Source organism: Peromyscus californicus, unplaced genomic scaffold, assembly GCF_007827085.1.
Source record: "Peromyscus californicus insignis strain IS unplaced genomic scaffold, ASM782708v3 Scaffold_17__1_contigs__length_78620276, whole genome shotgun sequence".
In the NCBI taxonomy this organism is placed as follows: domain Eukaryota; kingdom Metazoa; phylum Chordata; class Mammalia; order Rodentia; family Cricetidae; genus Peromyscus; species Peromyscus californicus.
Window position 1 is genome coordinate 1,376,793 of NW_026294469.1, and position 25,638 is coordinate 1,402,430.

At 42.3% G+C, this 25,638-nt stretch overlaps 1 protein-coding gene across 2 annotated transcripts in view; it reads right to left on the reverse strand.

Moving 5' to 3' along the window:
• Positions 1 to 9,712: 9,712 nt before the first annotated feature.
• Abhd3 (abhydrolase domain containing 3, phospholipase) overlaps positions 9,713 to 25,638 on the reverse strand; it is a 45,021-nt gene continuing 29,095 nt past the window's right edge. The window contains exons 5-9 of one of the 2 annotated variants that reach the window (XM_052741522.1): positions 21,475 to 21,587; positions 16,389 to 16,562; positions 14,027 to 14,075; positions 13,783 to 13,948; positions 9,713 to 10,541 (exon numbers count right to left, since the gene is read on the reverse strand). In XM_052741522.1, coding sequence (XP_052597482.1) covers positions 10,363 to 10,541; positions 13,783 to 13,948; positions 14,027 to 14,075; positions 16,389 to 16,562; positions 21,475 to 21,587 — 681 coding nt within the window. In that variant the 3' untranslated portion in view covers positions 9,713 to 10,362. The remainder of the gene's footprint in view (positions 10,542 to 13,782; positions 13,949 to 14,026; positions 14,076 to 16,388; positions 16,563 to 21,474; positions 21,588 to 25,638) is intronic. The other variant, XM_052741523.1, reaches the window with a different exon arrangement.

Here is a 25,638-nt window from a genome sequence, read left to right on the forward strand (position 1 = left end):
ATGGCATAGAATATACATTGCCATTCCAAAAGGAGGGATGGGTAAATAGTGATGAAATCCTGGACCAAAGCAAGATCAAAATCCAGCAGGGCAGACTCCAACTCCTGCAGCTCCATATCTGATGTCAAAAAGGGCTTAGCTGGCTTTGCCCTTCCAGCTTTTCTGAGTGCCAGACATGCCTCTCTCTTGGGTTACATCTACTCCTTGTACTGAGTTCTCCTTCACAGATATCCCACAGCTCTGGCATCTCCAACATATTCTATGCTTCCCTTTCATCTTTTCACAGAATGGCATCTCAGGACTTCCATGCAGGGAACTCCCCTGCCCTGCCTGGCCTCAGCAGCTCTCCTTAACCACAGAGAAAGATTCCTCACCCTCTTCACTCCTGTATCCTTCATGACTCTAAAGTCAGAACCAGATGTGTGGGACTGCCAAGTCTGACTACCATCTTGGTGTGAACACTGGTACCTGTGAATCTATCTCATTTGCAGCAGCTTTAGACTTGTTGCTTATTATGAACAGAAAATTCCTCAGGCCTCCCTTTTATAAGTTGGAAGCTTAGTTGAATGGGGTCTTGCCATGGAGGCATCCTTTCCTTTATTCTATTTTGAATTAGGTCTTTCTTTAATCTTTCATCATTTTCAGCACAAGCCTTGGCTCCAACATTAAATTTTCTGGTGTTCTTTTTCTCCTCAAACACAAAGTTTGTATTTTTTCATCACTTTGCTGTTTTTCATCATATACCTGAATAAGAGTTAATTCTAGTAACTATGTGATAGAATCAATATCAGGCCATCTTGAAATCTCCTTAGCGAAAGAAATTAGTTCATTACTTTTCAATTTAGCCTCAAGCAGACTCTTAGGACAAGGGCAGAAAACAGTTACATTCTTTGCCAATATATCACAAGAATAGTCTCCAGCTCCTTGCTAATACTGCTCTTCTCTGAAACCTCTTAAGGTGGGCCTCCATAGTCCATATTGTTCTCAGCACTCTTGTCTTCCAAGCTCCTGCTAGGATGGCCTGCCAAGTCCCACTTACAGTGTTCAAGTATTTTCACAGTCCAAAGTCCCATAGTCTTCTCCATTCCTTTGAAAACCAGTACGGTCAGGTCTGTCACAGCAATACTCAACTCTTGGTACCAACTTCTTAGTTACTTTTCTATTGCTGTGATCATACCATGACCATGGCTATTCATAGAAGCAAGAGCTTATTTGGGGCTTACAATTTCAGAGGGTGAGTCCATGACCATGGAGGTGAGCATGGCAGCAGGAGGCAGGTATGGTGCTAGAACAGTAACTGAGAGCTCACATCTTGAGACACAACCATGAGGCAGAGAGAACAACACTGGGGATGGCTGGATTTTGAAAAGCCTGCATCCAGTGACATGACAGCTCCAACAAGGCCGCACCTTTTACTCCTTCCCAAACAGTTCCATCAACTAGGGACCAACTATTCAAACATATGAACCTATGGGGGCTGTTCTTATTTCACAAATACAATATTTAAAACTTATAGGCAACAATACCAGTATATTATTATGGAAGGGCTACACTCAGTAGAAAGTACAGTTACACAATTTATCTAATGATTAACTGAGTTATGGTGCTCACTGACAATGAAGACAAGTCTTTCTTAATTGCTATATATTTACATTGTATAATATATATATATAATATAGCATATATTATCTTTCATTACAAATATATTCAAAGAGGCTGGAGAGATGGCTCAGTGGTTAAGAGTGCATTCTCCTCTTGCAGAGGACCTCAAATCAGTTCCTAGCATCCATGTCAGGTGACTAACAACTGCTTCTAACTTCATATAACTCCTGCTCCCGGAGGTGCAGTACCTTTGGCCTCAGAGGGCACCCATATACATATGTACATATTCACACATACACATAAAAATAACACAGATCTTAAAAAATATTTGTACGTATACATACATACACATTCAGAGCTAGGTGTAGTGATGCATGGCTGTATTCTGAGCCTTTTGGAAGGAAAGGCAGAAGCATCAAGAGTTCAAGGTCATGTCATTCTCAGCAACATATCAAGTTGGAGGCCAGACTGGAATGCATGAGACTGTGTTTCAAAAAACAAAACAGAACACGAATAACTATATATAACTATACACACACACACACACACACACACACACACACACACACACACACACACATAGATATGTACTTTGCACAGGTAAATAATTTTAATTGTTCTCTCCTCTCTCTCTCTCTCTCTCTTTCTCTCTCTCTCTCTCTCTCTCTTTCTCAAAGTCTTCCACATTTGTCTAAAAACAGCATGGTTGGTCTTTCACAGCTGTATCCTACTCCTGGTACCAAGTTTATTTAGGACACATACATACACTTTGCAAAGAGGTAAATAATTCTTTTTGAGACATGGTTTCTCTACATAGCCCTGGCTGTCCTGGAACTTACTATATAGACCAGGATGGCCTAGGATTCAGAGATCCACCTGCCTCTGCCTCTTGAGTGCTGGGATATAGAGGTAAATAATTTTAATCATTCTTATTATTGCAGAATCCTTTCCTGTCTCTGTATTTCACAAAGCATAAAGTATTTAAAGTATTCCTATGTTTGGGTGGTTTAAAGGCAGAGCCAGAAAAAAAATGTCTCTAAGGTTTGGTATTGGGAATAGATCAAATGGCAGTTGAGTAATTCCCAACTTTATAACACACTTAAGAAAAACAGATGGCCCACACCTTTAATCCCAGCACTCAGGAGGCATAGGAGGAGGATCTCTGTGAGTTTGAGGCTACCCTGGTCTACAGAATGAGTTCCAGGACAGCCAGGGCTGCACAGAGAAACCTTGTCTTGAAAAAAACAAAAAAGAAAACAAAGAAAAAAACAGAGCATTAAAAAAAATCAGATTATTCCTGAAATAGATCTATTCATTTAGAAATCAAAACAATAAAATAAATTATATGTGGTAACTTTTACTGTATTAGTCAATGCAGATATTATAATGTAGGAAAATGAGTGTTAGTGCTTATTCTGTACTTTGCCTTGGTCTTAGAAAAAGTGGGGGCCAAAATGCTGTCTTTTTGTGAGAACAGGCACTAAAACAGCACATTTCCTGGGAATTTATTATCACCTGACCGGGCATATTGTCTTCATCTATTCCAAATTAAGTTCTAGGATGTTGAGAGCTCACCTTGTGACAAGAGCTATATTAGGCTCAGAGTAACTGTGAATTTTTTTTTTAATTATCACTTTACTCTGAGAAACTGCTTCAGCAGTTGCTCTCATTCAGGGAGAGGTTGAAGAAATCTGTGATCTCCTCGATCCACCCAAGTGACTTCATAATACTAATGTCTAGTTCAGGAGAATTGGGTAGAATTATGGCATATTCTGGTCTTCTACCTTAATAAGTATTGCTAAAATTTGCCAATCACCATGTTACTGGGTTTATATTTTTTAGAAAAAATTTGTATTGATTATTATTTTATTATTATGTGTGTGTCACTCATGCCAGGGTGCACATGAAGGTCAGGGGTAGTTTTGGGGAATAGGTTCTCTCCATCCACTCTGTGGGCCCAGGGACTGGATGTAGGTTTAGACTTGATGGCACATGCCTTAACTTGCTGAGCCATCTTGCTGGTCCAGCCCCACATTGTTTATCTCATTCAACACTCACAGCTCTTCCGTCCATTCTAATAAGATGTTATAGTGAAGTGAGAGCTGACATTGAAATATAAGATCCTGTCTTTTTGGTTTGGAGATGTTTTGTGTTTGGGATTATAGGTGTATACCCCATTATACCCAGATGAAAGTACTGTGTGTGTGTGTGTGTGTGTGTGTGTGTGTGTGTGTGTGTGTGTTGTATTATTTGTTTCTTGGTTGTTTTTGAGATGGAGTCTTGCTGTATAGACCAGGCTGTCCTGGAACTCATGGCTATCCTCCTGTCTTAGCCTCCCAAATGCTAGGCTTATAGGCACAAATCACCACACTGGACAAGATACTGTTAGTTTGGTATTGGAGTTAACTGAACAATTGTCTACTTACTAAGGAGTCTGGCTGCATTGCATTACCTGGCAATACTGCAAAGCATTCACATTCATTTGAATTTCTCACATTTTTTCATGAGTGGTTAACTAGCATTTGAATATTATTGTCTTGGGTTTCTCAGTCTTCTACCCCAGCTCTTCTGCTTGCCGTGATTCTTACAGTCCTTTGAATTTGTTTTTGTATTTTAAAAATAAACAATGAATATGATACTTTTTTTTAAAGTTCTTATTATTTTTGTGTGTGCATGTGTGTGAGCGCATGTGTGCTGTAGAGCATGTGTGGAGGTCAAAGGACAACTTTCAGCAATCTGTTCTTCCCTCCTGCTGGTGGGTTCTAGGGATTGAACTCAGGTTGTCAGTTTTGGCAGCAAGTCCCTTTACCTGCCGAACCATACACACAGTAGAGAAATGAAAAGATACATTCTCCATCTGTCTCCTATTCCCCAGACCATATTACTGTTAGCATTTAGGCATCTGTACTGGCCTGCCCTTAGGGTCTTTACAGGATTCATCCTCAGCTGCAGTCACCAAGAGCACCCCGTGTGCATTCTCTATGTTCCCTTATAAAAGGAAGGCTTTACCTAACTCTCTCTCTCTCCCTCCCTCCCTCCCTTCCTCTCCCTCTTTCTTCCTCTTCCTCTCCCTTCACTTTCATCCCCAGGGACTGGTCTCTGCCCCCTTCTCTCCCTTCCACTAAATAAACCTCCCACGTGGGCCCTGTTGTATGGCATGACTCCTTCCCGCCACTTTTTAAAATACACCACTTGGATGTAAAATACATGACTTGGATAGGCTCTCGGGGCAGTCTGAGACGTGCCGGAACTCTGGAACTTGGTCCACCCACGACAGCCCTACTTTCCTACCTAAGGGATCACTCGGACTCTCCATCCAACACCGACGAATGGGAATGAGGTTTTGTTCTCGAGCACATTCTTCACCCGGTTTTTCTCAAAGTCCTGGTACCAGGTGACTGTGTCTTACTCAGGCTTTTAGCCCATGGCCCCTGCTTTTTTTGGATGATGATCCACTGAGCAGCCTGTGCCTCCTTGTTGGTCCTTGTTGAATTTCTGAGACGCTAGAGATTCCAGCCCTTGGACCTTCTCTACCTCACTCATGGAAAACCCGCCTACCTCCATATCTAGCACCTGACTTAAGGGCTTAACTTAGCCGCCTTTGCAGTCAGACTTGGTCCCATACTCCTTAGACACCAATCAAAATGGTCGCTTACCAGCACCCCAAATCCTGGTATTTTACAGGACCTTTGCAACTTCTGCCAGGGATCTGATAGATGGAAGAAGGTACCCTACTTTCAAGCTTTCTCTTACCAATTGTTGTGTGTGGCATGTTTGTTTAGTGGCATACCTTGGCGGGGCTTGCCAAAGGTACTCACTTCATGCTAGGACCTTATCTGCCTGCTCCGCCAGAAATGGATCTGCTCTCTTCCACTGCAACAAACCTGCCTTCTCATTCACTCTCTCACACTGTAACAAACCTGCTTTCTCATTCACTCTCTCCCACTGCAACAAACCTGCTTTCTCATTCACTCTCTCCCACTGTAACAAACCTGCTTTCTCATTCACTCTCTCCCACTGCAACAAACCTGCTTTCTCATTCACTCTCTCCCACTGTAACAAACCTGCTTTCTCATTCACTCTCTTCCACTGCAACAAACCTGCTTTCTCATTCATCAACAGCTTTGCCTTCCATTTAATACCAACAATTGGGTCTCTGGGTGTGAGACTGGCCTCAGTATTTCTTGGAGCAGGCAGTCAGGGAACCAAGAAAGAATTCTCCACTTTCTTTTTCCTTGCTCCAAGACCTGCTTGTGTCTGTCTACTCTCTCTCTAAATGAACTGTTTGCTGCAACATGTGAGGTGAATCTGAGACGGAGAAGCCAACTTCATCTGGCTCAGCACACATCAGTTTTCCCTCTTTTAATTCATTTAACTTCTGTTTAATGTGTGTGTGTGTGTGTGTGTGTGTGTGTGTGTGTGTGTGTGTGTGTGTGTGTGTTGAATTTAACCCTATATGTGTAAATTTAAGCTGGGTTTAATTCTGCGTGTATGTGTATGAAACTTGGATCCAACTCTATGTACATGTGCTTGTAACTACTGTTTAGAAAAACATGTTTTAAACAGCAGCTGTGTGGCTTTTCTCCATCTTGGCTGGTGACCCCATCATGATATAAGCAGCTATATGGCTGGCAGACATCTTTTACTGAGGTTAAAGAGTACATTTCTTAGTCCTAATGAGCTCTCTGTTCATTGTATCTCTTTTAAAACCAAGAAAGCAGCAATCCTCAAATATTTTGACTGCCCTCAGGAATCAACCACCTGTGTCTCCTGGTAAATGGGATAGAAGGAGGGTGTCAGGGTGATGCTGTGGGGATGGGAAAGGAACATGTGCTTTAAGGCTTCTTTATGTGAAGACAGGAAAGCTTAAGTGATAAGGAGAAAGTGATCTGAGGTGTATAAAGAACGAAACAGGTTCCAGACTTCTCTCTCACTCTGGGTTACTGTTCACAAGCTTGATATTAATTGATGGAATTCTGATAAGTACTAAACACTGTACCCCACCACTATAGTATCATAGCCACAAGCTCAGGATTTAAAATTCCCTTTGGTTGCTTCCTAATGTGTCTAAAACTTCTCTCTTTTTGTAAACTCAAAGTTCTTGTGATCTCCAGGGAGTTGACTTGGATTCACCTCGAACAACATCTTGCTAGGTCCAAGAGGCGCCTGACGGTTCCACAGAGCCTGGACAGTGAAGTGAAATAGCGAGCTACCCCAGGACATGGCCAACACCCTATTTCTCAGGTGCCCCAAAGATGATCGATGCCCGCCCCAGGCCAGCAGGAAGCAGTCTTGAGAACACGGCACCCTCATCTCCCGCCCCCACCCCCGTCACCTGCCACCCCGTTCTAACTGTTCACCTTTTTATAATTAACAAAAGGGAGGTGTGTTAGCATTCAGGCATCTGTACTGGCCTGCCTTAGGGTCCTGACAGGATGTACCTCAGCTGCAGCCACTAACAGCACCTTGTGTGCATTCCCTAATTCCCTTATAAAAGGAAGGCTTTGCTTCCCTCTCTCTCTCTCCGTCTCTTCCTCTTCCTTCACTCTCGTCCCCCTTCTCTGCCCCCTTCTCTCCACTCCCCTCAATTAACCTTCATCATGGGCCCTGTTGTATGGTGTGACTCCTTCCCGCCACTTTTAAAAATACAACAGTGTCCCTAATTTTTCTCTATCGTTTGTGGAATTTCCCTGTGTGTAATTTTGTCCCATTGCACACACTGCTTTGCACTCCACATTTCTTTTTACCCTAACATCCCTTTATACCATCAAAAATGCCAAACACTCCAAATAAATCTCAAAATAAAAAATTAGAACCTTTATTTTTTGAGACAAGTTTCCTGTGGCCCACATGGAAGGAGAACTGACTCAGTTGTCCTCTGACCATAACACACTCACCATGGCACTCACGCACAGGTGCCAGGGCTCGCTCTCTCTCTCTCTCTCTCTCTCTCTCTCTCTCTCTCTCTCTCTCCCCAAAATTAAGTAAAATAAAATAAAAATTAAAGTTCTATCAGCTAGGAGTGGGACTTTGTGAGCCCTCCCTTGTCCACAGTTTTGACAGGCTTGACCTTCTGCAGGCCTTGTGCACACACTCACAGCCGCTGGAGCTGACGTGTGCCATGGCCTGGTCATGTGGGGAGCAGAGGCCCTGAGCATGTGCAGTTCTGAGTCAGTGTGTGCTGTTAACACAAGCACTGTCGTGTCCAGGAGCCTAGCTTCATACCGCTCAGGGGAAATGGCCAAGCCTTCCTTGGGGGCCTGAGAGTGAATGGTGGCAAGTGTGCAGACAGTGTTCACCATAGCCTCACCACCCATGCTTACTGCTCCTGTCTAGGGGAGCTAAACCTGTTTCCTTGATCCAGAGCTATACCACAAACCCTGTTTCTTTATTTATCTGTAACAACCCCCACTTCATTATTCAGCTGTATGATAAACATGCTGAGCTTCTGGGACCCTGCAGCTTTTCCATCAGAGATTGGGGTCCACCCTACCCCAGTTGTTCTGTCTGTTAATCTTTTCTTCATTTCTCCCGTGCTCCAGTCAGGTCAAGTGCCTTGGCTGTGCACAGCTGCTGCACACTCTTTTGCCACAGTCCTCCACTACCACTGGTTCTCACAATCTTCCCACCACATAATGGTCCCTGAGCCTTGGGAGTAGGGGGCACTATTGGCAGTGAGTGGCTACTGGGGGAGGGAGAGTTCATTCTCTTTGGATGCAGACCCTGATAGGCTGTTGTTCATGTTGCAGTGGATGGGCTTACACTAAGCGGATTCACTTTAATTAAAAAACAAAAACAAAAAACAACACATGAGGCTGGAGAGATGGCCCAGTGGTTAAGAGCATTGGCTGCTTTCCCAGAAGACTCAGGTTTAATTCCCAGCATCCACATGGCAGCTCACAGCTGTCTGTAACTCCAGTTGTAGAGCTTAGGACACCCTCACACAGACATACATGCAGGCCAAACAACAACGCACATAAAAAAGGCAGGAGTGGGTACACAAAGAATTGAAGGGAAGAAGTAGGGGCAGATTTGATCAAAATACATGATATTCATGTATGAAATTATCAAACAATAAAAAAGTTTTGGAGTTGGACATGGTTACAACTTTGAATCCCAGCTACTCAGGAAACCAAAGCTAGAAGACTGAGAGCCTGGAGTCAGCACAGACTACATAATGAGACATGTCTTGATGGCGCACACCATTAATCTCAGCCTAGGAAAGAAGAGCTGGTGGATCTCTGTAAGTTGGAGGCTATCCTGATTTACATAGCAAGTCCTAGGCCAGCCAGGCTAGACAGACAGTTTTGGTAACAATGGTAGCACTGCTGTTAGGACCACAGAAATGGTACAACTTCTATAAAAGGTCATTTGCCAATAACTACCAACTTACTGTTTTGTTTTGTTTTTTTCTGCAGTATTGGAGATTGAACTTGAGGCCTTGGACATGGGCATACACTCTACAGCTGAGTTAACTAACCCCTGATGCTCAAACTATTTTTTATTTTTTAATTTTAAAAACCATCACATATAGAGTGTGTGTGTGTGTGTGTGTGTGTGTGTGTGTGTGTGTGTGTGTGTCTTGTGATACCTCTCAACCCAATTAATATCCTTAGCTCAACGTGTCCCCCTCCACTCTTGGCAGAGGCTCACATGGCTCAAGTTGCTGTTGAACAACCTCCATAGTGTTGGGATTACAGGCTACGTGCTCAGCCACATGCTCAATTTTCTATAGTTCTGGGGATTAAACCAAGGTTCTCTGCATGCTAGGCAAGCAACCTACCAACTGATCTGTGCCCCAGCCTGGAAAGTGTTCTTAAGTGGTGTATGACGTCAGCCTATATTCTGAAAAGAGTGAAGTAAAAAGTGTTTTTGGGTAATACATTCATGACATTATCATTAACATACTTTTCAGATATTATGCTCTGAGCTTCTTTTCTTTTCTTTTTCTGAGACTATATAGCCCTGGCTGAGTGGAGCTCACTACAATCTCGGCTGGCCTCACACTCACGGTAATCCACCTGCTTGTGGCTCCTGAGTGCTGAGATTAAAGCTGTGTGCTACCATACCCAAAAGGGCTCTACTTTTGTAGATTAAAAACTCACAGAGAAACAATTTAAAATGATAGAATTTATTTTAATATAATGATATACATTTGCACATGTACTATTTTAAAAATAAGCATGTAAATGATAATTATAAAACATAAGTCAGCCCTAATTCAATATTATCAGAATAAAAGAGCAGGTACAGGAGTCAGGCTAACATTGCTGCATTTGCCCTTTAAAGTCAGAACAACACTTAGTGCATTGCTGTTCACCCTTCCTCAATGTCATGTTATCATGAATGCCCCTCTTATAACTTACATTCAAGTCATGAAAATCTCTCAACAGTTATTAAAGTACTAGTAAGTCACTGAACTGAGTAATCTAAAAATACTAGCCTAAATTAAAACCCTGAGGAATTAAAATCTTTTACACAATAGTTTTGGTTAAGTGCAATTCCTGTTTGTAAGGACTACTTAATTTAAGGTCATACTTGGTAAGGCAGAGTAAAAATAAGATCTATGACAGTTACAATCTAAACTATCTTTAGTTTCTTGCTACAAAGTTGTTTTGTTTCCCTAGGAAGTAGTTTTGCACATCACTGGACCTCTTCACCATCTTCTGCTGCTTATCAGCTTCACCCTCAGTAGTTGACATTTGTGCATTAGGCTGAGGTGCTTTAACAATGGTGGCTCAGACTTCACGCACCCAAGAGCTACATGTCGGAGAGTTCATGTCCATGCTCAACCATGGCCTGCACAAACTGCTTGAAGACTCGATCCATGTAAGTGCATTGCCTAGGCCAGATTCCCTCCAGAAAACCAATATGGCCTCCATAAGAAGTAAGGACCAGAGCGACATTAGGGTTTTGCTTAGCAGTTTCTATTGGGATAGCTTGAGGAATTGAAGCAGTAAGATGGGGGGGGGGGGTGGTTGGTGGTAAAGAGGTGGGGGGGGGGAGAGAGAGGTCATTAACATTTTTCATTAGGAAAAGTATACTTTATCATTTCTAATCAGTAAGAACATCATTAAACAAATAAATGGAATGAGTTTCACTAATTTATACCAATCATCTATATTCTTATAATAATCCCTATTTGTAGTCTTGTACTAGATCATTATTTTTAAAAGAATCAATCTAAGATTTTATATAACCTAAACACACAGGCTGTTTCTCGGCTGTGAGATGGCTCAGCTGCAGAGGTGCTTGTGTCCTCCTGATAGACTGCGTTGGCTCTCTGGGACCCTCATGGCAGTGCCAGAGCTGACTCGGAAATTAAAACTAAGCTAACCTTTGTGAGAGTTGTAAATCCATTCTGTGTAATTTTGATTATATGTGAATCTAGATTTCTAAACATGACTGGTAACTGTATAAAGGACTTAAAATCCCAAATGTGATATATACAGTAAAAGCAAAAGTTATAAAGATATCAAAAACAAAAAGAAATAAAATTCTGGCTAACAGTAATGAGTGTACCTTCTGTTGCTGAGACATTTAAAACAGGGTAATTATTTTTTTCTATCTTTCTGATTTTCTGTTTACACTCAACAGAAAAGAGAAACTTAATTGGAACACAGAGCTCTGAAGCAAACACAGTAATTCACTAGTAACAGCAGTGTTTGCACACCCTCTATCCAGTTAACTTTGAGCAGAAACTTCAAGGGCATGAATTAAAGTTATTTTCTTTTTTCTCCTAGACTTTAGAGTGCACACGTGCATAAGTGCATGGGCGCATGCCCCAAAGACTAACCGGGGACCTGGGGAGTGCTCAGCCTAAGCTCGCCCACTGGGCTCCACCCCAGCACCCTGACTGCTACAGTCACATCAGAACAAAGGCTCTACCACACTGCAGTCATGGGAATGATGGCGGCCGCCTGTTCCCTCAGGCTGCAGACAATTGCCCACTATGCGGTAAGACTATTTTAAGGGCCTGGGAAAAAAATAGGAAATAATTGAGTTCAAACTTCACCCTAGTGTGTCAGGTTAAATGTTGGGAATCTCTTGTTTGTAGCTGAGGCAGCAAAGGATAAGAATGGGTGGAGAAACACCAGACCTTATCTAGTGGAATTATGGGAAGCAACCTTGGAATAGATACTACCAGCCAGTTTCATTTTCTCATCTATAACTAAAGGCCCAAAGTACCAGCTATTGAAAATCACCTCTAGAAAATTCGACCTCCCGGAGAAATGATGTGTGATTTAAAATATTTGTGTATGTTAGGATGTTCTAAAACTTTACAATGCATGTGTTAGGTTTGGGATCTGGGTAATTATGCTGTTTAGTGGTGACTGAACTCGGGGCCCCAAATGTGCCAGGTAAGGACCCTACATTGAGCTCCAGTCCAGCCCCAAATAAATGTTTTTAATTAAGTATTTGGAGAAAATGTTTAAAAGATTTTTTTTCTTGAGGTCCTAGAAAGATGACTTAGTTAGTGGTTAAGAGCACTGGTTGATCTTCTGGAGGACCCACGTTTGGTTCCCTCCCACGTGGCAGCTCACAACCATCTGTAACTCTAGTTCCAGGAGCTATGACTTCCTCTTCTGGCCTCTGTGGGTACCAGGTCCAGACAAACAAGCAAAACACCCAAACACATTAAAGTTTAAAAACTGATTTAAGAAGTTTTTTTTTGAGTCAGGCATGGTGGCTCACACCTGACATTCCAGAACATGGGGGTGGAGGCAGGAGGATCAAGAGTTCCAGAAAAGCCTGGGCTACACAATGACATCCTGTGTTGACAACAGCAAAATAATAACCATCCTTCAACCCTCACACAACAGTTAGAGGTCAAGCCTTCTGATACTGAAGTTTTTAAGATTACTTTCAATAAACAAACATGTATGCTTACTGCTGTTCTTTTTTATTTATTTTTAAACCAGGAGGCTTCTTTTTAAGATTTTTTCTTTTTTTTTTTTTTGGTTTTTTCGAGACAGGGTTTCTCTGTGTAGCTTTGTGCCTTTCCTGGAACTCGCTTTGGAGACCAGGCTGGCCTCGAACTCAAGATTTTTATTACTTTAAATTATGTATGTGTAGGACAGGATATGTACACATGAGTGAAGTGCCTGTGGAGGCCAGAAGGTGGTGCTAGATCTGGAGTTAAGGTGACTTTGAGTTGCCTGATAGAGGTGCTGGGAACTGAACCAGGGTCCTCGACAAGAGTAATACATGCTCCCAACCACAGAGCCATCTCTCCTGCCCAATTGCTATTCTTAAATTAAGAGAGTATGAAAGTTAATTTTGGAATAATTTTCTTCCTTACTGTATCCAGGAGAAAAAAAAAAACTAGACTGTTTTCCTTTAGAAATAAACTTTTGTAACAAATTTGCTTCCAGCATTGAAATACTCAAGGACATTGTGTTTCTAAAGTCTCAAGTCCTCTTCCACATTAAAGGGGAAAAAAAACTCCAACTCCTTTTATTTTGGAACTCCAGGAAAAAGGGCAGACAATGCCAGTGCTCCCCAGGCAAAGATGCTGGAGCACCGTCTGTTTAAAGGCCTTGCATTTGAGAGGAACCAAAGGTTATATACACTCGAGAACACACAATCAGTTCTAACTGGGCCTGAGTCTCTGACAGCAGACAGGATCCTGAAAACACTGACCCTGTGGTCTGAAACACTTTGATACTAAGTTATAAAGCTAACTTTTGTTTGCTGGTTTTTATGTTTTGAGATAATGTCTTCCTGGCGCTGGCTGCTCTTCAGCTTGTTAAAGTTCAGGCCAGCCTCAAACTCATTTCTTCTTCTTGCTTCAGTGTCTAAAACGCTGGGATTATAGGCGTGCCATGCAGGAAGCATTTTAATTAAAAAAAATCATAATAAGAAGACACTGTATAACTGTTATATTTTTATTATCATAGTTCCTTGAAAAGAACACCATTTTAAAAGCTAACCCAGGAACCGGGGAGATGACTCGGCAGTTGCTGCTCTCCCAGAGGATCCAGGTTCAGTTCCCAGCACCTGTGTCTGGTGGCTCACAACAATCTGTAACTCCAGCTCCAGGGTATCTGTTGCCCTCTTCTGGCCTCCATGGCCACTGACACACACATGGCATATACTCACAGATATACACAGAAATAAAACTAAAAGATAGGTCTTTGAAAAAAAAAAGTTAATTCACACCAAAGCATGTGTTCTTACCATGGCTGGGGGAGAAAACATCATCCACAGCATTCAGGCACAACACTGGGATTCCCACGGACTTCAGTCTGCGGTTTGGACTGGCGTCCATGTAATAATCATCAATTGTTCGGTATCCAAACATGACTGAGGTGAATCGTTTATCAAACTCTCTAATAGACTTAGCCTGAAAAGCAAATCCAGACTGAATCTACTCTTGGAGTCACAAGAGGAAATAAAATCATTAGGAAAAGCTACCCCTTACCTTCATGACCTGGTCCATGTCAATTTGTTTGACAAACATATGCTGGTGCCTGAAACAAAAGAAATTTCAAACTAAAAATTAAGATCACTTCTACTTCAGTCATATCTAAAATATATAAGAGCAGGTAATTAAACAGCCTAGCACAGGGTGCTAAAATATTATCTGCTGGACCAGTGAAATGGCTCAGTGGGTAAAGATACACAGACTGTTCTCTGACCTACAGAGCATACTGCCCACACGAAGTAAGTTAATAAAAGTGTAATGAAAATATTTTAACTTTGCCTAATCTCTCTCTCTCTCTCTCTCTCTCTCTCTCTCTCTCTCTCTCACACACACACACACACACACACACACACACACACACACACACACACTATGGTGCACATGTTTTGGTTAGAGGACAGTTTTGGTGCAGTTTCCCATTTTCTCACCAGGGTGATCAATATATAGCCATCTTTTGGCAGTGACAGAGATTGAATTTAGCACCTGGAACATGACGCCCATATGTTGTAACACTGAGCTACATCCTTAGGTCCTCAACTAATACTTTAATCCAAATGATTCTTCATTTTTCTTGCTACTGCTCCCATTTCAATGACCAGTGATAGTTAGCACTGCTGTAATAATGACACAATGATTGTGTGGTACTTTCAGCATTAAATCATTAAATCATGTTTATATTTGTCAATTCATTTTAAAATGCATGGTAGGGCTATAGTTGGGGCTGTAGAGGTTGAGTATGTACCCAGCATGTTTGAGATCGTGGACTCAGTCCCCAGCACTGAACAAACAAACAAACAGTAACGGCCATTAAAGGAATAAAACAGAAACATCTTGATGCTCTGTGCTACCATGCAGGTTTTCACTGTTAGAAGATGAACAATTCCAGAAAAACAGATGCAAAGACATTATTTTGAAAATATGAGAACCATGAGCTATAAATATATTAGACAGAAATAGAACTGCATTCTATTTCTTTCTTGTTTTGAATACATTTTCTTAAAATTAAAAAAATCATTTAATTTGTGTTCATGTGTGTACGCCACAGTGTGTGTGTGTGTGTGTGTGTGTGTAGGGAATCTGTTCTCTCCTTCACCATGAGTCACAGGGATTGAACTCTGGTTGTCAGGCTTGGTGGCAGGTACCTTTACCCACCAAGCCATCCTGCCAGCTCACATTCTCCCATTTCTAAAACACACCACACTTGTAAGAACATGCTTAAGGAGCTATATTATTCAACATGTGATGGGGAATGTCTTTCTGTATGCTGTGAAAATATGTTGCTCTGATTGGTTGATAAATAAGTCTGTTTGGCCTATGGCAAGGCAGCTTAGAGGCAGGCGGAAAATCCAAACAGATAGAGAGGAAGGAGAAAGACAGAACAGAGGAGACACTGTCAGCCGCTGCCATGAGAAGCAAGATGTGATAGCCACAAGCTTTGTGGCAAAGTATAGATTTATAGAAATGGGTTAATTTAAGATGTAAGAACTAGATAACAAGAAGAACAGGAAGCTTGCCATAGTCATAATTTAAAAATAATATAAGCCTGTGTGTGTTTATTTGGGTCGGAGCAGCTGTGGGACGATGGGTGAGAGAGATCTGTCCTGACCACAGTCCAGGGGACACAGGGAAACCTTCAGTTACAAACATGGGACACTGCTTCCTTTTTTTTTTTGAGACAAGGTCTCTCTATGCAGCTCAAACTGTCCTGCAGCTCACTATTTAGATCAGGTTAGCCTTGAACTCAGAGATATGCCTGCCTCTGCCTCCTGAGTGCTGGGATCAAAGGGGTGAGCCACCATACCCAGCTACACAGGACATTCTTAACACATTACCTGAGAAAGAATTAGGTTTGGAAAAGGCTAACAACCAGAAAATCTAAGGAAACAGCCCAAACGTATCACCAAACACACTCTGCACTAATGTTGTAGTTTTCAGAATAATTGAGAATAGCTACCTTCAATGCAGGGTGGGGGTACAAACAGAAAGAATGCATTCTGTCTTTTTTTTTTTTTTTTGCTTTCAAGACAGGGTTTCTCTGTGTAACAGCCCTCGCTGTCCCGGAACTCACTCTGTAGAACAGGCTGGCCTCAAACTCACAGAGGTCCAACTGTCTCTGCCTCTCAAATGCTGGGATTAAAGGTGTACACCACCACCACCCAGATGCATTATGACTTTTGTCTATATTTTTACCTTATAATTTTTGGTGTGCATTCATAATATAGAGAATATCTTAGTACAGTAGTAAATTTATTATATAAACCAATACACATATACTGGTAGTGTTGTACTCTAAAATTTCATACTGCTGAGTCATGTAATCTAAACTGTTCGGTAACAAAAGGCTTTAAATGTGACTTACTTCTTGACTGAAGACTGGAGGCAAGTTGTCAGGTAGTAATTAAAAAGCAGCCAATTTAGTGGTTTCTCCAATGACTCTGAGCAGGCGAAAGTATTCCAGCCAACTGAAAATGTTGCAGCTGCCATCAAAGGAGTTTTGGACCCAATTTTACCCAAGTAATTTAGAAGCAGCATTCTAAAATGGCAAGAAACAAGATTTTGACTGGTTACGTCTCTCAAAAGTCCCTTTCTAATCATACACATCACAGGACAAGGCAGACACCAGCAAGTAACCAATGCTTCGTCTCCTTTTCTTTTTGAGATAAGATCTCAGGCAGCCCAGGATGACCTTGAACACTCAACTCTGTAGGATTACCTGGACTGCCTTAGCCTCCCAAGAGCCGGGTGTATGCCGTCACCCGTGACCACTGCTGAAGTCCTGCACACTGGAAGGGTTTCTTTGTTCCTTCCTCATAGCCATAGTCTCTGGAACTTTTTACATTTATCTGTGCACGTGCACATGCCCGTGTATGAATGGAGGTCAGAGGACAACCTGCCAGAGTCAGTTCTCACCTCCCATCACGTGGGCCCAGAGGGTCGAACTCAGGACATTTCACCTGCCCATGTTCATATTTGTATAAAAGTATTTTTTTCCTTCCTGAAACAGGGTCATGCAATCTCTCATTTCTGCCTCTTGAGTCCTTGGAGGATAAAGTGTGCAGCCCCATGCCCATATACTTACTTACTCTGCATTTGACCAAACTATGAGTGAGACAATTTATTCCTATGTTTCCTTTTATGGAGTAAATCAAACCATAAGAGCATGAAAGATATTTACCGAGTGGTTCCCAAACGCAGCTGGGCACTGGGATCACCAGGGACTATGTGAACTACTGGTGTCTGGACCTCACGTCCTGAGCTCCTGAGTCTACTGGTCTGGGTGGTCAGTCACCCTGTGTGCCTATGCACCTTGCATCCCACGGCGAGTCTCCAGAGCACTCTACAGTCTACTGTAGACTTTCTGAGCTGTGGCAGAGCATTTGACCCCTAAAGTTACTGAACTTCTCTTGCTTCCTCTACTTCTTTTATTCTATCAATTTCTTCAATTCTAGCCAAGTTCTATTTGGATAAGAGGGACAAGAGTTGAGTTTGAGTTAGCGCTCAATGGCTCAAACTAAGAAGGGTAATGCCCTAACTCCACCTCCCATTATATCCTCCATACATAGCTTCTTCAACAGACTAGGCTCTTAAGTAGGAGAATGGATAAAATACTTCCTTGTTACCTTTTACAACTCAAATGGTTTACAAGGACAGGAAATTTTTGTTTGTTTGTTTTTTTGTTTTTTGAGATAGGGTTTCTCTGTGTAGGCCTCGCTGTCCTGAAACTCACTCTGTAGATCGGGCTAGTCTTGAACTCATAGAGATCCACCTGCCTCTGCTTGCCAAGTGCTGGGATTAAAGGTGTGCGCCACCACTGCCCGGCTTAAGGGCAAGAATTTTGTATGAAAAGTGGACATCTGGCTTTTGAAAATAATTTTTTTGAAAAAATTTTAAAATAACATGTATTTAGTGTGTGTGTACATGTATGTACATTCTATAGCAAGTTTGTGGAGGCCAGAGAACAATTTAAGGGAGTCACTTCCTTCCTTCTGTGTAGATCCCAGGCGAAAACTCAGGTCCTCAAGCATGGCAGCAAGTGCCTGTGGCTACTGAGTTGTCTTACCAGTTCTGAAACCAATTGCTTTTTTTTTTTTTGAGACTGTATTTCACTGTTTTTAGCTGAGGCTGGCTTGGGACTTGTAACCCTCCTGCCTCAGCCTCCAGGAATGCTAGAAATACAGATCTGTTCCATCACATGCGATTTGAAAATGACCTTTTATAATGACTATATGACTTGCACACAGAGCTATGGTCACTAACCCATTTGAAGGATGCTTCTGTCCTGTGAAGAATTCATCCCAGTGTTCTCATATAGTGACTTGACCCTCAGCTAGAGGTCGGACAGAGCCTGGTAAAGCGCACAACCAGAACAGCTGGAAAGGATCTACAGCAGAGAGACCCTGAAACAGCACAGCCAAATCTTCAGAGGCAATTCAGGAGTGATAGAATGTCAAGATGCTACCTCAAAAGGTCATTTTTACATGGAAAGAAGGCCCCCATTTGCTCACCAGTGGGGGGACAAACACTACAGGGGGTCTAGATGGAGAAAGAACTCATGGATGAAAGGATTTAAACACCAAAGAATGGATTTTATTTGGCATCTGTATTTCAAACTATATAATTAAATAGCAGACACAATTGGGAAAACATGAACACTCAATACTCACTGATACTTAAGAATACTGCTAATCTTGTTCAGGTATGTAAGAGTACTGGGCCTTTTTAAAAAAAGACACACGTGTTCCATTTAGAGCTACCAACTGAAATATTAATATAATGACTTTCTTCTGTGTGCTCCACTCCAGGAGGTGCTGTGATATAAAGCTGATGCACTGTGTAGGAAAAGCAAGAGCCCATCCCCTCTCCTTGCTCCGAAATCCACTTATCTATTGTCCTGCAGTAGGAGCTTCATCAGACACTAAGGGGAGAAGAACAGAGTCCACACTTACTGGCTCGCAGCCAAAAGGCCAAGAAGTGATTCAACCAATTGATTTATTATTCTGAGGAGCTAGGAACTGAACCCAGGGCCTCCCATGTTTTAAACATGTGATCTACTTAGTACCATCTGAAATAATAATAAAATGATTATGAGGTTTGGTTGATAGTAACTGGAGTTGGGAATGAACTGGACAAGTGGGTGATATTGATGAAACAAGATTACCCAGGAGCTGATAATTACTGAAGCTGGGGGATGACTATATGCAGGGAATATTCTTATTTTCCATTTCATGTGTTTGGAATTTTCTATTCATTTAAAAAGTATTTACCAACTCACTGGGAGAGCAGAATCTGGGTCTAGAGCTGCAGAGTTTCTTGACTTAACTCAGTTCTGGCTCAAAGCCCACACTTGGCCCCAGGCATCGCGGGCACTGGGATGACCCCAGTCCATGGCTCACTGGGCATAAAACTCTTGCTTAGACTCTGCTTTTGTCAGCCGCATCTCAAAAAAGAAAGAAGGAAAGAAAGAAAGTGCACCCACTTGGGAACGTGTCACAGTGCTAGGCAACTAGAAGGTGTGACTCCTTCAAATAATTCACAAGACATTAATATTCGGCCAGCTGGAAAAGCTAATCTAATGGTCAGACCCGGCCTTTGGGCATTGAGGCTTCAATGCTGGATGAATAGGCCTTTCCCAGGAGCTTCTGAATTGACAATTGGGGCCTCTTTATGTAAGGGCTAGCTTTGAAAAAAAGTCATGGATTTATATGATTAAGGGAAATAGTTCAGCCTTCACTCTGTCTTTTCAGGTTCACTCTGTGGCTGAAGGAAAGAGGCTAAAATATGCCCATTAAGCACAACCTGGAGTCTCTGTTTGTTTCCATGCTGAGTCAGAGAGTTCCTTCTTTACTGGGTCAAGTCAGACCTTCCATGCTAATGTAAGGGATGGATTCTCTATCAGAATCTAAAAAGCTCTGGTCAGCGCCTACTCAGCAGGGCCTGTTGTCCATGTCTACCTTTCGCTTTCCAGCATGTACACTCTCTGAAGATGTTCTGAAAACTGAGATGGTAGACACATCCAGAATAAAGCTAAAAAAATTTCTATTTTCAATGTTGACTGGCTTTTAAAAAGAGATTAAAAAAAGAGCAATTTAATTCTATTTTATGTATGTAAGTGTTTGCCTGCATAATGTCTGTGAACCATGTATGTGCAGTGCCCGTGCAGGCCACAAGCGCTCACGTAGGATCCCTTGGAACTGGAGTTACACAGAGATGGCTGTGAGCTACCATCTGGGTGCTGGGACTGAACCTGGGCTCTTAAGAACAGCATGTGTTCTTAATTGCTGAGACATCTCTCCAGCCCCCCATAATCAGTTTTTAAAATAAAGACAAATGGTCATTTAGTGTGCCTAAGTACCAAAATGTAGAATAAAATATATGTATGGTAAAATATTCTAATGAAAAGGAGATAATTAGCATTAATCTTATAGGGTTTGGTAGGGGCAGATGTCTATAGTTTTATATATATATATATATATATAATATAAATTAATAATTTATTTGGCAGATAGGAAAAACAAAGATTTGCAAAAGAGAATTTTTCATTTTTAGAAAAATGAAATACAATAGCTTGGGGTAGAAGTATGGGGCTCAGTGGTAAAATGTCTGCCTAACATGCATTGATCCTAGCTTCAATCCCCAGCACTATAAAAAATAAATTAATTAAATTAAAAAATAAGTTTGGACAATGGTTCGGGGGTCTAAAGTCCAGGAAAATACTAGATAATAACTTTTAGATTTCTTTAAGCTCACTTTCTCTCTCTATCTACACACACACACACACACACACACACACACACACACACACACACACACACAAAACCAGTTATTAGTGTCAGATATCACTCAAATCTAAGTGTGGCAAGAGAGAGTTCCAAAAAGGGGCTGGAGATGCTCCACCATGAAGCCCTTGCTGTCTTCCCAGAGGACCTGAGTTCAGCCTCCAGCACTCATAGCAAGTTGCTCACAAACACTTGTAACTCCAACTGCAGGGGTCCAATACCATCTTCTGGCCTTCTCAGGCACCCACCCCCAGCATGGGCATATATATACACAGACAAACACAAAATATATAAATAAATCTTCAAAAAGTTCCAAATAAACCCCAATGGAAGGGTAAGTGCATAAGTCATCTTAGCTTAGCAGCATCTAGAGTGGGACATTAACAAAATTAAGTTTATTTGATTGCTCTCCAAAAGGACTCACTGTACCCTTTGCATTACAGAAGCCAGGAAAATACTGAAATTTGTCTGAGCTGATTCCTTCCTGCCTTCCTTCAGCCACAAGTGAGAGACTCAAACATTCAGAGTCAAGTGTTGAGCTAGTTTGTAGTCCTCCTAGAGAGAGCTGTGAGGACTGTTCCCTTTGCCTGTAGTCCAGAGAGAGAGAGAGAGAGAGCGCCAGCCTTGAGGACAGCTCCCCTCTCCACACGTAGAAAGAGAAGTCCTTACCCTTCCATTGAGACGCCTGCTGCCAGAAACGGGGCCAAAGGGTACAGGCTGTGGACATGCTGGATGACCGTCTCCAAGTCTTCAGTGTTCGCACAGCAGTAAGTCCGTGGTGTCTGGACAAGAGGGCATTATTGTTAAAATATGAGTGGAATGATTTGTACAGAGTAGAAATGTTTAGTTTTTAAAAAAAAAACAAGCAAGGCTGGGCGGTGGTGGCCTTTAATCCCAGCACTCGGGAGGCAGAGGCAGGCGGATCTCTGTGAGTTCAAGTCCCACCTGGTCTACAGAGTGAGATCCAGGAAAGGCTTCAAAGCTACACAGAGAAACCCTGTCTCGAAAAAACCAACAAACAAAAACCAAAAACCAAAAACAAACAAACAAACAAGCAAGAAGTCATAAATATAAAAAAAAAAACCTTTCGAGAGGTGGGTGTGGGTGGTGGCAGCGGCAGACACGGCGCACCCCTTTAATCCCAGCACTAAGGAGGCAGAGGCAGGTAGATCTCTGAGTTTGAGGCCAGCCTGGTCTACAGAATGAGATCCAGGACAGCTAGTGTTACAGAGAGAAACCCTGTCTCAAAAAACAAAAACAGCAACAACAACAACAACAAAATAATCTTGGCTTGTACATATTATTAATAATAATATGTTCATATCTTCTAACACATCTGTCACTTAAAATCAACATGATCTGGTAGCACTAAGAAAAAGACCTTGATTGTGGAAGGAAAGCTTGGTATGAGTGGGACCAGCCCCGTGTAAACACCTTCAATTAAAATAGGTGTAAACACGCAGACGTGTGAGCAAATACAGGGAAGTACATTATATAGAAAAAATCATGTATGCTCCCTAAAAGGCAAAATAATTCTTTATTTTAAAAAAAAAGTCAAGCAAGCAAACAAGATTTTCTAATAATGCTATAGAAGGTTAAATTCCAGGGCATGCTGGGCATGGTGGCGCATGTCTTTAATCCTAGCGTATAGAAGGCACATTTAGTGGCTCTCTAGTGATCTGTATCCAATCATTTAATGATTCTATTTAACGCAACTCTGATTCTTGTGTGGCTATGACTACCAAAAGGAGTAGTTCTTGGCCGGGCAGTGGTGGCGCAGGCCTTTAATCCCAGCACTTGGGAGGCAGAGGCAGGTGGATCTCTGTGAGTTCGAGGTCAGCCTGGACTACTGAGTGAGTTCCAGGAAAGGCGCAAAGCTATGCAGAGAAACTCTGTCTCGGAAAAAAAAAAAAGTAGTTCTTATAACAGGACTAATTGTGTTCTTCAATCCATCTCTACAGTGTGATCTGTTTTAAAATCATACCCATCCCGTGTCCAGTTCCTACTGAACTTCCCACATTATTCCTAAGAAAACTGATTTTAGTTTTAGAATATAAATTTATCAAGGAGTCAGCAAAGAAAAAACATAAAAACCCAGCATTTCAATGTACAGTTGTTCCTCTTGTTACTGATGGATATACAAAAATGACCAAGCGTCAAAATTTGCCTGAGAGCATATTACTTTTTAAAAAAACAATTAACCATAAAATAAAAAGCCCCAGGAAATAGGCCCATCAGCCCTCTGGAGACCAGGGTGACCTGTGTGTCATGGCCCCAGATGGGAATAGTGCATGTTCCTGTAGTTGTCCACATAAGGCACAGGACACCCGTGATTCTGGGCATGCTTTAGAGCAGGTTAACCAGCCAGATCTTTCCAGTGCAGACTCCTAAGAGGCACATCTCAAGTTCTCCATGGCTGGGCTTTGGACTACATGAATGATGCTGGGCTGGGAAGACTACATGTGACACTCAATGAAGACAGATGGAGTTCATGGTCAGGGTGTCTCAACCTTCTCAGAGGATCCCAGGTGTGCAGCCAGGGTTAGGGACTACTGGTCTAAGAGGGAAGAAGCAGAGTGAGAGCTGGACCAAGAGTGGAAGGAGCCTGCAGTGACAATGAGGAGGTCTATGCTGAGGGCCGTGAGAAGCACCTCTAGCTGGTGGTGTATTCATGTCTGGGATTCCCTGTGGTCTGAGGGCTGTCCTAAGTGTCTCGGACCTTACAGGCTCATGGGCTCATGCTAAGCACTCATCAAACAGGAGCTAAGTTATTATTATTTCTAAAACCACTTAATCATTTACGTCTGTCTTTCTCTTTCTTTCTTTTTGAGTAGGAAAGGGTTCATTTCAACTTATCCTTCCAGATTACAGTCCATTACCTGCTGTGGGATGTCTTTCTGTATGCTGTGAATATGTGTTGCTCTGATTGGTTGATAAATAAAACTGCACTGGCCTATGGCAAGGCAGCTTAGAGGCAGGTGGAAATTCAAGCAGACAGACAGGAAGAGAAAAGAGAGGCAGGGAGACACCAGTCTGCCGCCCAAGGAACAACATGCCAGCAGACCCGTAAGTCACAGAATATGTGGCGACATATAGATTAATAGAAATGGGCTGAGTTTAGTTATAAGAGCTAGCTAGCAAGAAAATTGAGCCATAGGCCATGGTCATGCAATTCGTAATTAATATAAGCCTCTGTGTGTTTACTTGGGGGATGTGAGTGGGAGAGATTTGTCTGGACTGATGAACAGCCAGGGCACAGGAAAACTTTCAACTACAATCACCTAAGGAAATCAGGGCAGGAACTCAAGCAAGAACTAAGTGAAGCAGAACCTACGAAAGAATGCTGCACTTTGGCTCATGTTCAGCTGCCTTTCTTACACAGCTCAGGCTTACTTTCCTAGGGATGGTGCCAGCCAGTAATAGACTCTCCTAAAAAAAAAAATCAATGAAATGATTCCTAATCTATACTCATATTCCTAATCTATACTCTGATGATGTCCAGTCATCATCAGAGAGGCTTCTTCCAGTAGCGGATGGAAACAGATGCAGACATTATGCAGACAGAACCCCTTGGAAAAGGGGTGAGGAAAAACTGTAGGAATCAGAGAGGATGGAGGACACCAGAACACGGCCCACAGAATCAACTAGGCAGAGCTCACATGGGCTCAAAGAAACGGCAAGCATAGGGCTTGCCTGGGTCTGCACTAGGTCCTCTGTGTATGTTATGGCTGTTAGCTAGGTGTTTTTATGTGACTCCTAACAGTGGCAGCCAGTGTGTCTCTGGCTCTTTGGCCTGCTTTTGGAACTCTTTTCCTCCTAGTGGGTTGCCTTGTCCAGCCTCAATACGAGGGCCTTTGTATTGTCTTACTGTATATTGTTTTGTCCTGTTTAGCTGTTGTCTTTTGGAGGCCTGCTCTTTTCTGAAAAGGAAACTGAGGGGGAGTGGATTTGGGGGCCAGGAATTGTTAGGGGGAGCTGGGAGAAGTGGAGGAAGGGGAAACTTTGTTTGGGATGTATTGTATGAGAGAAGAATCTATTTTCAGTAAAAAATTACCAAAAAAAAAAAAAAAAAGAAGAAGAAAAAGAAAAAGATATGAAGAAAATGCCCCATGATTTGCCTTCAGGCCAAACTGGTAAGGCATCTAGATTCATGGACTGTGCAGAACAGTGTGAGCAGAACAGTGTGTGCGTGAAGTGCCTGAGGAGCACATCTGACAGCTCAATCATGACCAGCTGCACTGTCCTCTGCAACTTGTCCTTCTCCCTCAGGCCAACTCCTTTCTAGAAGCCTCCTTCTAGCTCTTGTTTTTTGTTTTGTTTTTGATTAAGAAACTTAGGTTGGGGAGTTATCATTCCCAAGGTTAATTTAGGAAGTGACTGTAACAATACAGAGTCTGTGGGCAGCGTGGACTCTTGGATTCCTGTCTTCCCTGCAGGGAAGCACTGAGCAGCCTCAGCAAGGCTGAGTGGGTTCTCACTTCCTCGAGGAAGGCCTTGGCTTTTTCCTGCAAGACTGAGAAGAAAGGAGGACAACCTGGTGCAAACATCGACCTCCTGACCCTCTGCAGAGGCCACAGCAACCCCTGGTGCATCCCAAGTGTATCTCTGACCCCTTCTAGAAAGGCCTTGACTTCTACAGCTTTTTCCTATCCTCGGAAAACTGCTTACCTGAAGACCATTTCACCGTTGCCAGTTTTTCTGGGGTAATTTCAGTTAGAGACAGTTCCTTCCAGTTTGATCTTTGCTGACTCATCTTTTGTTCTTTTTTTATGCCTACCTAAGGTCTTTCTTACTCTGGGGCTCAGCCACACTAAAATCCTTTCTGAAGCAAGG